The 11,809-nt window shown below is 42.6% G+C and overlaps 1 protein-coding gene across 3 annotated transcripts in view; it reads left to right on the top strand.

Moving 5' to 3' along the window:
- KCTD1 (potassium channel tetramerization domain containing 1) overlaps positions 1–9,301 on the top strand; it is a 179,857-nt gene extending 170,556 nt beyond the window's left edge. For all 3 annotated transcript variants that reach the window (XM_059139512.1, XM_059139513.1, XM_059139511.1), the window contains exons 4-5: positions 415–720; positions 8,339–9,301. In XM_059139512.1, the coding sequence (XP_058995495.1) occupies positions 415–720; positions 8,339–8,497 (465 nt within the window). In that variant the 3' untranslated portion in view covers positions 8,498–9,301. The remainder of the gene's footprint in view (positions 1–414; positions 721–8,338) is intronic.
- The last annotated feature ends 2,508 nt before the right edge of the window (positions 9,302–11,809 follow it).

Genomic DNA, 11,809 nt, shown 5'->3' on the forward strand with positions numbered 1-11,809 from the left:
CCGCACCTGCAGCCTGTGCCTGCTTCATCAGGCAGGCTTAGAATGGGTTCTCACCGCACCAATTTTAAATACCCAGAGGCTCTCTTCTGCTGAAAGAGAAAAGTTGTGGGTTCAGCCTTTCTCATCTTGTTTGCACAATGGGAATAATAATGGTTGCAAAATCACAGGGCAGTTGTGGAGGTTACAGGACTTAATTTATGGGGCGCATTTAGAAGAGGGCCTGCCTGGTGCTTCATACCCTTACGCCGAATGAATGCATGCACAAATGAGTGGCGAGGAAAGAACCTACACGCAGTTTTGATGACTGGAAAAACAGAGGTGGAAGAAAATCACCCCTTATCTGTGGACATTCTCAGTGCTTCCTGTTTGTATTTTGCACTGTGAAATAACCCCCTCCCCCTTTTTTTTCCCCAGGACTATACTTTGTTATATGAAGAAGCAAAATATTTTCAGCTTCAGCCCATGTTGTTGGAGATGGAAAGGTGGAAGCAGGACAGAGAAAGTGGTCGCTTTTCAAGGCCCTGTGAGTGCTTAGTGGTGCGTGTCGCCCCAGACCTTGGAGAAAGGATCACGCTCAGCGGTGACAAATCTTTGATAGAAGAAGTATTTCCAGAGATTGGCGACGTGATGTGTAACTCCGTAAACGCAGGCTGGAATCACGACTCAACGCATGTCATTAGGTTTCCATTGAATGGCTACTGTCACCTCAACTCGGTCCAGGTATAGTCTTGTCATAACACTGTGTGGCATCCAATGTCCCTCTTAATGCTGTCACTTAACCTTGCCTTCACCCAGTGCCTTCCCTCCAGGGAGCTGGGAAACTCTCAGGTGGCATCACTTCTGTTGGGTAGGTAAGCATAGGCACCCCCTACCCACTCATTCAATCATTCTGTGGGTATTTGTCGAACATCTACTATGTGCCTGGTGCTAGTATGAGTGCTGAAGATCTAGAAGAGGAAGAAAGAGACAATAGCTCTGTTTTCCCAGAATTTACATTCTGAGAAGGACAGGGAGGGGCGGCAAACCGTAACCAACAGAAATGTTGAGACCCTTAAAAACAAAAGTGTAATGAGAAGAAAAAGAAGTGTTTGTTAGCTGATGAGAAGAGAACCGCTGGGATGAGATAATCCCAAGCAGAGGGAATGGCAAGTTGTGACGACCCTGAGGTAGGAGTCTGCTTGGCATGTTGAGCCGTATCAGGAGAGCCCATGGGGCTTGAAGGAAGTGTCAGGGATAGGAAGTGCTGAGACAGGAGGCTAGCAGGTGGCTAGGGACAGATCACCGATGATTATCTCTTAGGTGGTGGTAAGCATTCTGGGATTTTTTTGTTGTCGTTGTTTCGGTTTCTTTTGGTTTGGGATCATTTGCTTGTGTGAGTAAAATGGAAAGCCATTTGAAGATTTTAACAAAGGTGTGGCATGATGTAGCTCAGATTTGAAAACGAATACTCCAGCAGCAGATGGAAAATGGTGGAAGCAAGGGAACCAGTTAGCAATGTTGGAGAAGTGTCCGGTTCTGAATATCTTGAGTGTCATAGAGCTAACAAGGTTCTCTGACAATGGCTTTGGGGTCTAAGAAGCCAAGGATAGCTAAGATTTTTGACAGGGGAACTGGATGAATGGAATAGCTGTTTTCTGAGGCAGAGAAGTCTATGGGAGAATGAGACTTGGGGTTGGAATTCGGGAGTTTGGTTCACATGTGGTGTGGGGTGCCCTGTCCCTTAGACGCTGGTAAGTGTGTTCTTCATTTTAACTAATGTGTAGCAGCTCTGGGCCAAGGGTGGTACATGCCTTGTCTTCTTAGAACAACCCTAACAGGTAAGCACTGTGAATCGCCCATCTTGCTGAGGAGAAGGTGGAGGCATACTTATACCTCAGCTCCAGGTCTCTATAACTGAAAATGACTTGAGGTCAGCAGAGTAAGGGCTTAGGGTTCCCCCCTTGCTCTTTCTTTTTTTTTTATTATTATTTTTTATTTTTTATAAACATGTATTTTTATCCTCAGGGGTACAGGTCTGTGAATCACCAGGTTTACACACTTCACAGCACTCACCAAAGCACATACCCTCCCCAATGTCCATAATCCCACCCCCTTCTCCCAACCTCCCTCCCTCCAGCAACCCTCAGTTTGTTTTGTGAGATTAAGAGTCACTTATGGTTTGTCTCCCTCCCAATTCCATCTTGTTTCATTGATTCTTCTTCTACCCACTTAAGCCCTCATGTTGCATCACCACTTCCTCATATCAGGGAGATCATATGATAGTTGTCTTTCTCCGCTTGACTTATTTCACTAAGCATGATACGCTCTAGTTCCATCCATGTTGTCGCAAATGGCAAGATTTCATTTCTTTTGATGGCTGCATAGTATTCCATTGTGTGTATATATATATATATATATACCACATCTTCTTGATCCATTCATCTGTTGATGGACATCTAGGTTCTTTCCATAGTTTGGCTATTGTGGACATTGCTGCTATAAACATTCGGGTGCATGTGCCCCTTTGGATCACTACGTTTGTATCTTTAGGGTAAATACCCAGTAGTGCTATTGCTGGGTCATAGGGCAGTTCTATTTTCAACATTTTGAGGAACCTCCATGCTGTTTTCCAGAGTGGTTGCACCAGCTTGCATTCCCACCAACAGTGTAGGAGGGTTCCCCTTTCTCCGCATCCTCGCCAGCATCTGTCATTTCCTGACTTGTTGATTTTAGCCATTCTGACTGGTGTGAGGTGATATCTCATTGTGGTTTTGATTTGTATTTCCCTGATGCTCAGTGATATGGAGCACTTTTTCATGTGTCTGTTGGCCATCTGGATGTCTTCTTTGCAGAAATGTCTGTTCATGTCCTCTGCCCATTTCTTGATTGGATTATTTGTTCTTTGGGTGTTGAGTTTGCTAAGTTCTTTATAGATTTTGGACACTAGTCCTTTATCTGATATGACGTTTGCAAATATCTTCTCCCATTCTGTCAGTTGTCTTTTGATTTTATTAACTGTTTCCTTTGCTGTGCAAAAGCTTTTGATCTTGATGAAATCCCAATAGTTCATTTTTGCCCTTGCTTCCCTTGCCTTTGGCGTTGTTCCTAGGAAGATGTTGCTGCGGCTGAGGTCGAAGAGGTTGCTGCCTGTGTTCTCCTCAAGGATTTTGATGGATTCCTTTCGCACATTGAGGTCCTTCATCCATTTTGAGTCTATTTTCGTGTGTGGTGTAAGGAAATGGTCCAATTCCATTTTTCTGCATGCGGCTGTCCAATTTTCCCAGCACCATTTATTGAAGAGGCTGTCTTTTTTTCCATTGGACATTCTTTCCTGCTTTGTTGAAGATGAGTTAACCATAGAGTTGAGGGTCTATTTCTGGGCTCTCGATTCTGTTCCATTGATCTATGTGTCTGTTTTTGTGCCAGTACCATGCTGTCTTGATGATGACAGCTTTGTAATAGAGCTTGAAGTCCGGAATTGTGATGCAACCAACTTTGGCTTTCTTTTTCAATATCCGTTTGGCTATTCGAGGTCTTTTCTGGTTCCATATAAATTTTAGAATTATTTGTTCCATTTCTTTGAAAAAGATGGATGGTACTTTGATAGGGATTGCATTAAATGTGTAGATTGCTTTAGGTAGCATAGACATTTTCACAATATTTATTCTTCCAATCCAGGAGCATGGAACATTTTTCCATTTCTTTGTGTCTTCCTCAATTTCTTTCATGAGTACTTTATAGTTTTCTGAGTATAGATTCTGTGCCTCTTTGGTTAGGTTTATTCCTAGGTATCTTATGGTTTGGGGTGCAATTGTAAATGGGATTGACTCCTTAATTTCTCTTTCTTCTGTCTTGTTGGTGTAGAGAAATGCAACTGATTTCTGTGCATTGATTTTATATCCTGACACTTTACTGAATTCCTGTACAAGTTCTAGCAGTTTTGGAGTGGAGTCTTTTGGGTTTTCCACATATAGTATCATATCATCTGCGAAGAGTGATAATTTGACTTCTTCTTTGCCGATTTGGATGCCTTTAATTTCCTTTTGTTGTCTGATTGCTGAGGCTAGGACCTCTAGTACTATGTTGAATAGCAGTGGTGATAATGGACATCCCTGCCGTGTTCCTGACCTTAGCGGAAAAGCTTTCAGTTTTTCTCCATTGAAAATGATATTTGCGGTGGGTTTCTCATAGATGGCTTTGATGATATTGAGGTATGTGCCCTCTATCCCTACACTTTGAAGAGTTTTGATCAGGAAGGGATGCTGTACTTTGTCAAATGCTTTTTCAGCATCTATTGAGAGTATCATATGGTTCTTGTTCTTTCTTTTATTGATGTGTTGTATCACATTGACTGATTTGCGGATGTTGAACCAACCTTGCAGCCCTGGAATAAATCCCACTTGGTCGTGGTGAATAATCCTTTTAATGTACTGTTGAATCCTATTGGCTAGTATTTTGGTGAGAATTTTCGCATCTGTGTTCATCAAGGATATTGGTCTATAGCTCTCTTTTTTGATGGGATCCTTGTCTGGTTTTGGGATCAAGGTGATGCTGGTCTCATAAAATGAGTTTGGAAGTTTTCCTTCCATTTCTATTTTTTGGAAAAGTTTCAGGAGAATAGGAATTAGTTCTTCTTTAAATGTTCGGTAGAATTCCCCCGGGAAGCCGTCTGGCCCTGGGCTTTTGTTTGTTTGGAGATTTTTAATGACTGTTTCAATCTCCTTACTGGTTATGGGTCTGTTCAGGCTTTCTATTTCTTCCTGGTTCAGTTGTGGTAGTTTATATGTTTCTAGGAAAGCATCCATTTCTTCCAGATTGTCAAATTTGTTGGCATAGAGTTGCTCATAGTATGTTCTTATAATAGTTTGTATTTCTTTGGTGTTAGTTGTGATCTCTCCTCTTTCATTCATAATTTTATTTATTTGGGTCCCTTCTCTTTTCTTTTTGATAAGTCGGGCCAGGGGTTTATCAATTTTATTAATTCTTTCAAAGAACCAGCTCCTAGTTTCGTTGATTTGCTCTATTGTTTTTTTGGTTTCTATTTCATTGATTTCTGCTCTGATCTTTATGATTTCTCTTCTCCTGCTGGGCTTAGGGTTTCTTTCTTGTTCTTTCTCCAGCTCCTTTAGGTGTAGGGTTAGGTTGTGTACCTGAGACCTTTCTTGTTTCTTTTTTTTTTTTTTTTTTTTTTTTTTTTAAAGATTTTATTTATTTTATTTGACAGACAGAGATTACAAATAGGCAGAGAGGCAGGCAGAGAGAGAGAGGAGGAAGCAGGCTCCCTGCCGAGCAGAGAGCCCGATGCGGGACTCGATCCCAGGACCCTGAGATCATGACCTGAGCCGAAGGCAGCGGCTTAACCCACTGAGCCACCCAGGCGCCCACCTTTCTTGTTTCTTGAGAAAGGCTTGTACCACTATATATTTTCCTCTCAGGACTGCCTTTGTTGTGTCCCACAGATTTTGAACCGTTGTATTTTCATTATCATTTGTTTCCATGATTTTTTTCAATTCTTCTTTAATTTCCCGGTTGACCCATTCATTCTTTAGAAGGATGCTGTTTAGTCTCCATGTATTTGGGTTCTTTCCAAACTTCCTTTTGTGGTTGAGTTCTAGCTTTAGAGCATTGTGGTCTGAAAATATGCAGGGAATGATCCCAATCTTTTGATACCGGTTGAGTCCTGCTTTAGGACCGAGGATGTGATCTATTCTGGAGAATGTTCCCCCCTTGCTCTTTCTAATTGGAATGGACCCATGACTTTGTTCAGGATTGACCCAACAAAACCTATCCACAGCTCAAAGACAAGAAGCACCCACTCTTCCATTCGTCTTGAAGATTGTTCCACAACTATTTGTATTTTTAAAATTTGTGAACAGTGTCTGAGAACAGAAGAGCAGGAGACACTGGCAGAAGCAATGTCCCAGGAGCACCTGCCAGAGACTCGTGCTATCAGGCAGCATGGCGGCCGCTGGGTTGGATGGGGCCAGAGGTGCACCCCAAACCACTTCGTGTTCCTCAGTGGGGTCTCTGCTATTTATCACAGCCTCCAAAACTCTGAAAGCCTTTCACCTCCTACACACACAAGCTGCCCCAGCTTCCCTCCAGAGGGAGGCTGGAAATCAGAGCTCTGATGGCATTGCTTCCCTAGGGTTCCATCCCTCAGATGAAAGCCCAGCCCCACCGCTTAGGCCAGGGAATAAATGCATATGCCTGACAAGTATCCCAGTCTAATCAGATGAGGACATTTTCATCTGGATTAGCATTGTTGGTGACACAGCCATGACATGACCATAACACAATTGATGACTCTAGCTTCCTGCTCCACCGACCAAGAAAATAGGCACTGTGCTCTAGGCATCCAGAAGTTTTAGGCTAAGATGCACAAGACCTGACACTCCAACCCACCCCTGGAGTGATTTAATATTGTCAAGTGATCACTAATTTTAAGGGATTTTGCTCTTAACAAATTGATGCTTAATAAAAAGAAATGGCCAGGGAGCATAGGTTGTTTGGATGACATTGAAATGAGCTTTGACCACATCCAGCATAACACTGGGCCTATGGAATGATGATCGTATCAGTTGGGGAGACAGACGCCTTCAGGATTTCCGTATTTAACAGTTTAACAACCTAACAGTACTGCAGAACAAATAGTATGAGTTACATGTGCCCTTGTTCATGGCTTCTTCTACCTTTGTAATTCCTCTCCCAGTCAAGACAAAGAGTCCTTTCCAGTGCAGTGGTTTGGTGGAGCTTTGCCGACAGGGTACGTCCCTGCCTCTGCCCAGGACATCTTGGAGTGGGCTCTTGGGTCTTTACCTTTTTATTGACTTGCCACCAAAGCACTTCTTGATTTTGAACTTAGGAATTGTTTTCTTCGTCCTGTCCCTTTGCGGACTGGTATGAGTCTGCGTGGTGAATATAGCTACAGAAATGGAGCTGTCCTTAGGGTAGAATTTTCATTTTGTTCTCTTAAGGAATTTTTTTTTTAATTTGCCAACATGCAAAGTTTGAGTTTTTAGAAAGCATACTGTTTTGTTTTCCAATCTCTAGTTAGCCATTTGGCAAACTTACAAATTATATTCCACATAGAAGAAGGGGACCAAAAAATAATTTAAGAGAAATAGGAAGGGTTCACCTTACATTGAGTAAATTTTGAAAGTTATTTAATAACATTTCACTTCATTCCCCATGTAAAGTTTTGAGCCAGACTTTTATTTTAAAGCTGTGATGGAGTTGTCTTCCCTTTAGAGTGGTGGAGAAGGAATTTAATCATAACCAGAAGCCCAGGGAACATTTGCACATCCAGTGTCTATTGGATTTCTAGGGAAACAATGCTCTGTATTAATTTTCTGTGTTTTCGCCTGAGAATGTAGGAGTTGTTTCTGCATTTAAGGCCGTCAGACATGTAGGTGACCAACCCAGGGATCTTTCTAGTGTTCAGTATTTGATTTCAAAATTGAAGAGATTATTAAAAGTGATTATTATCTGAGAAGTGATTACATGAGAAGTTTAGAATATATTTATTTTGGATATGTCTTCTAATATGCAACTGTTCTAATATGCAACTCTTCTAAAATGGCAACAACTAAAATGCAAAATCTTCTAATATGCAACTCTTCTAAAATGCAACAGCTGTTGCATTGCCTCCCTGAATGCACACAGGGCAGTAAATCTATTTCAGATGCCATAAACTTGAAAACCTGTAGATAAACCTTAGCTGTCTTCAGTAGTCCATTTGTTCTGCTATTGAAATGATACCCGTCTTCTAAGCTGAAATATATTAAGTTCATACTGGCAGCCTTCAACAGTGACAGAGCCGAGGGTGAATGAGTTGAGAGTGAATCACTGGCTGAGTAAATTCAGATAAAGTCAGCATCTGGCCATATCATCTATCATCTCCTGGACAATATTTTAGTGATAAATGATATTTGAAATGCGAACTCTCTCTTTCTGCAGAGAAGGTAGTGTTGCATGTTCCAAGAAATGTGGCATCTGAGGCCAGACAGACCTGAGTTGGAAACCCAGTCCCATCACTTACATGCTGGGAGCCTCAGTTTTCCCATGTATGAAATGGGCTGACCAACCGTGCTGCCAGGTGGTTGTAAACATTAAATGAACTGGCCCGTGTGCAGCAGGCACAGAAGGGTACATCTGAGGTCTTAGAAATGATGCTCCCTCCCTCCTGCCCTTCCGTCCAGGGTCTTCCACTGAAAGCAGCAACTTGAGAGACCTGGGGGTTGGGTAAGAGTGACCTGGGCTGCACAGGGGCTCAGACTTAGGACACTTCTTTGGGCTGTGTGTGTGGCCAGAGTGCTCATCTCCCTGCTAACCGGATGCTTGTCTTGGCCCCGTGCAGGTCCTCGAGAGGTTGCAGCAGAGAGGATTTGAAATCGTGGGCTCCTGTGGAGGAGGAGTGGACTCGTCTCAGTTCAGCGAGTACGTACTGCGACGGGAGCTGAGGCGGACACCCCGCGTACCCTCTGTCATCCGGATAAAGCAGGAGCCTCTGGACTAAATGGACAGATTTCTTATGCAAAGAGGAAAAAAAGAAAAACGTACACAACAAACAAACAAACAAACAAAAGGGACATTTATGTGCAGTTGGGACAGCAAACCAAGTCCTGGACCTAAAATTGAATAAAAAGACACATTTATATCCAATAGAGACCACACCTGTATTCATATGGGAACAATTGGAATAGTGATATCCTCAAGGTGTAAAAAAATATATAAATATATATATATGTCAAAAGGTAGGAAATGCAAAAAAAGGAAAAAAAAAAGTTTTAAAAGATGGTAGCTACAGTTGGTGCTATGATGGCCGTGAGGTGTCCTGGGCCTCCCGAGGCCCCCCGACCAATAGAGAAGCCATGAGCAGTGAGGACGCATCTCCTTACGGTTTCCATTGCCAACAGCCATCCGTTGTTTCCTTTTCCTCTGTCTTTCTTTTTCCTTTTTTTTTTTTTAAAAAAAAAAGAAACAAAAAAAACCAAAACACCTTGAATCAAGTTTATTTGCATATGGAGGTTTCATGTCCTCTCTTTTAGGCGGCACCAGGCAGGACTTCAGAAAAACTCTCGTGAGCACACTGCAACCGAAAGACATTAGACATGAAATTTTAAATGTAGTTTGTACAGAAGTCACACTTTTTTGTCCGCCTTCACAGATGTGAACATTACTTTGTTTTTAAACTGATCAGTTTTGCAAAGGGGCCAGAATTATTACTTGTTAGAGTTGCTCCAGTTTGAGTCTGCTGCTTTCCTACAATTTTTCAAATTTTATAATGTATTAAATACAATAAACTCTGTTTAAAAAATAAGGTCTGTGTGAAACACCCGTGTGGGGATGAGGCTGTATTAAAATGAGATTTTTTTTTTCTTTTTCTAAATCTTCTGTGTTAAACATCAGAAAGAGGCCCTCAAAGCTGACGCCAGTGTTGAAGTCAAACCCGCTGAAGGACAAGGATGTGATCACGGTTCCGTGCCTGTTTGCTACTTTGTGCTGGTTAGCAAGATAATCTTCCTCCTCGTGAACGTTTTGTTTATAAATTGTAGTTATCTCTGGCTGCCCAGCAAACCACGCCAAAACTTAGCTTCTTCAGACGCCATTTTATTCTCTCTCGTGATTCTGTGGCATCTTCTGAGTGGCCTGGACTTTGCAGGCCTGCTTCTGTGGTGAGGTTGGGCTGTGATGTCCTACATGGCTTTCCCATGGGCTGCCAGTCCATGCTGGCTTCAAGCCTCTCTGTGTGGCTCAGGCCTGTCCCGGCTCCGGAGCTGTGTTGTAAGGGAGAGTGTCCCTGTCACAAGGGTTACAAGAGGTAGGAAGTGGAAGCCACCATGCTCTGAAGGGCCAGGCAGGGAACTGGTAGCAGGCTTCTGGGGCAGTCTGTTGGCTCAGTAGATACAGAGCCAGCTCAGACTCAAAGGGAGGGGAAATAAAATCTCCCTCCTGCTGGGGAGAGTGACAGAATTTGTAGCCAACTTGAATCTACCATGACACCTGTCCAAAAAACCCAAAAAGTAGGGCATTATGACTTTGGAAGAAGTAGAGACAATCTAAGAGCCAGAATGGTCGCTTTCTAACTAGCCCCAGAGGTAAGAAACTTGAAGTCTCAGTACCACGTTGGAATTAAGCCCTCAGCTTTTCTGAGGTATTAGTGATTCCAGGGGTTCCTCTCTGAACCCTGCCATCACTTCCCTTCCCTACTTCCTCTTCCTCATTCCAGACACTCACAATAAACCCGACATGATGGTAAGATTGACAGGTAAACTACAATGTGTTTCTGCTGCAGAGACATTCCTGTAGTGATAGGTGATTTCCATCCCGAGCTTACTTTCTTTTTTTAAATTAAAAAGTCTATGCCTGAGGACACTAGTAATGAAAATATCTCTGGCTTCTGAAACTAAAAGTAAGCTGTTAATGGCTCCTATCACCCCCTGAAACACAGAGGCCCAAACACAGAACGACTCTAATGATTGCCAGCCAGTCTTACCCATGGTGGTTTGATTTCCCCGTAGTTGAGCCTAATACAGCATAGTCTCAGAGGAGACAGCCAGATCTGCTCCCACCGGCTTCCTGCTCATCCCTGCTGGACTGAGAGGACAATGAAATTGTGCTCCGACTTTCCTAGTAATCCGTTCTCACGAGGCAAAAGTTTCTAGAAGTTTGAGGTAAAGAAAGCCTGCTTGGGGGCTTACAGGTAGTTGTCATCCTAACATTTACTCAGCAGTCTCTGGGCAGTTGGTATTGCCCCCTGCAACACACACACACACTACATTATCAGCATCCACTCTTTTTTTCAAGTTTCTATGCCTGTTTATACAGGGTTTATATAACTACAACCCATTGCCCGTTCTTTGTATAAAACCTCCAATCCGATCAAATGCAGCAAACTTATCGCATGTAATTTTCACACTGTGAGATCTTCTAGCATAGATTCCCAGAACCTTCAGGAAAGAGCTGGTCATCCAAAATACAAATTTTTTTAAAGACTTTATTTATTTGGCACAGAGAGAGAGAGATCACAAGTAGGCAGAGAGACAGGGGGAAGCAGGCTCCCCGCAGCGGTCTGAGCAGAGAGCCCAATGCTGGGCTCGATCCCAGGACCCTGAGATTAAGACCTGAGCAGAAGGCAGAGGCTTAGCCAACCGAGCCACCCAGGCGCTCCAGGTCATTCAAAATATAATTGAGTCACAATGGTATTTTGCCCTGTTTTTATAATCCAATATGCAGTGCATATTCAAACTTCACTTGTCAGCCCACTAAGAGCCTATGATCAAGGCCTATGTACTTTGTTTATTACTGTCTCTGGATTTGTCTGGTCTCTCACTGGTAGCATCAGGTTAATTTTTTTTTTTCTTTGAAAGAATACTCTATAGGTTATGTTATGTCCTTACAAGGATCCATTTGGCCCATAAAGACAGTAATTTTTTAAAATTTCTAGTTCTTGTTTTTATTTTTATTTCTGGCTTTTATAAATATTAATGCATGTGGGTTATGGTTTTTCTTTTGTAGTGATAATTTTGATCATTCATTGAAGTGACATTCACCAAATTTCTCCAATGTGAAAGTAGCTTTCTCCCTTTCGGATTAATAAGTAATCAATGGAATGGAATTGTGAGACTGTAAATACTCTGTTCAACACCCATTGGCCATCTTTTCCCAAATCAATCGTTATCTTCGTGGTTACAAAAGTGAACTTTAGGGGCGCCTGGGTGGCTCAGTGGGTCCTGGGATCGAGCCCCGCATTGGGCTCTCTGTTCAGCAGGGAGCCTGCTTCCCCTTCTCTCTCTGCCTGCCTCTCTGCCTATTTGTGATCTCTGTC

Source organism: Mustela lutreola, chromosome 11 (assembly GCF_030435805.1).
Source record: "Mustela lutreola isolate mMusLut2 chromosome 11, mMusLut2.pri, whole genome shotgun sequence".
Lineage (NCBI taxonomy): Eukaryota > Metazoa > Chordata > Mammalia > Carnivora > Mustelidae > Mustela > Mustela lutreola.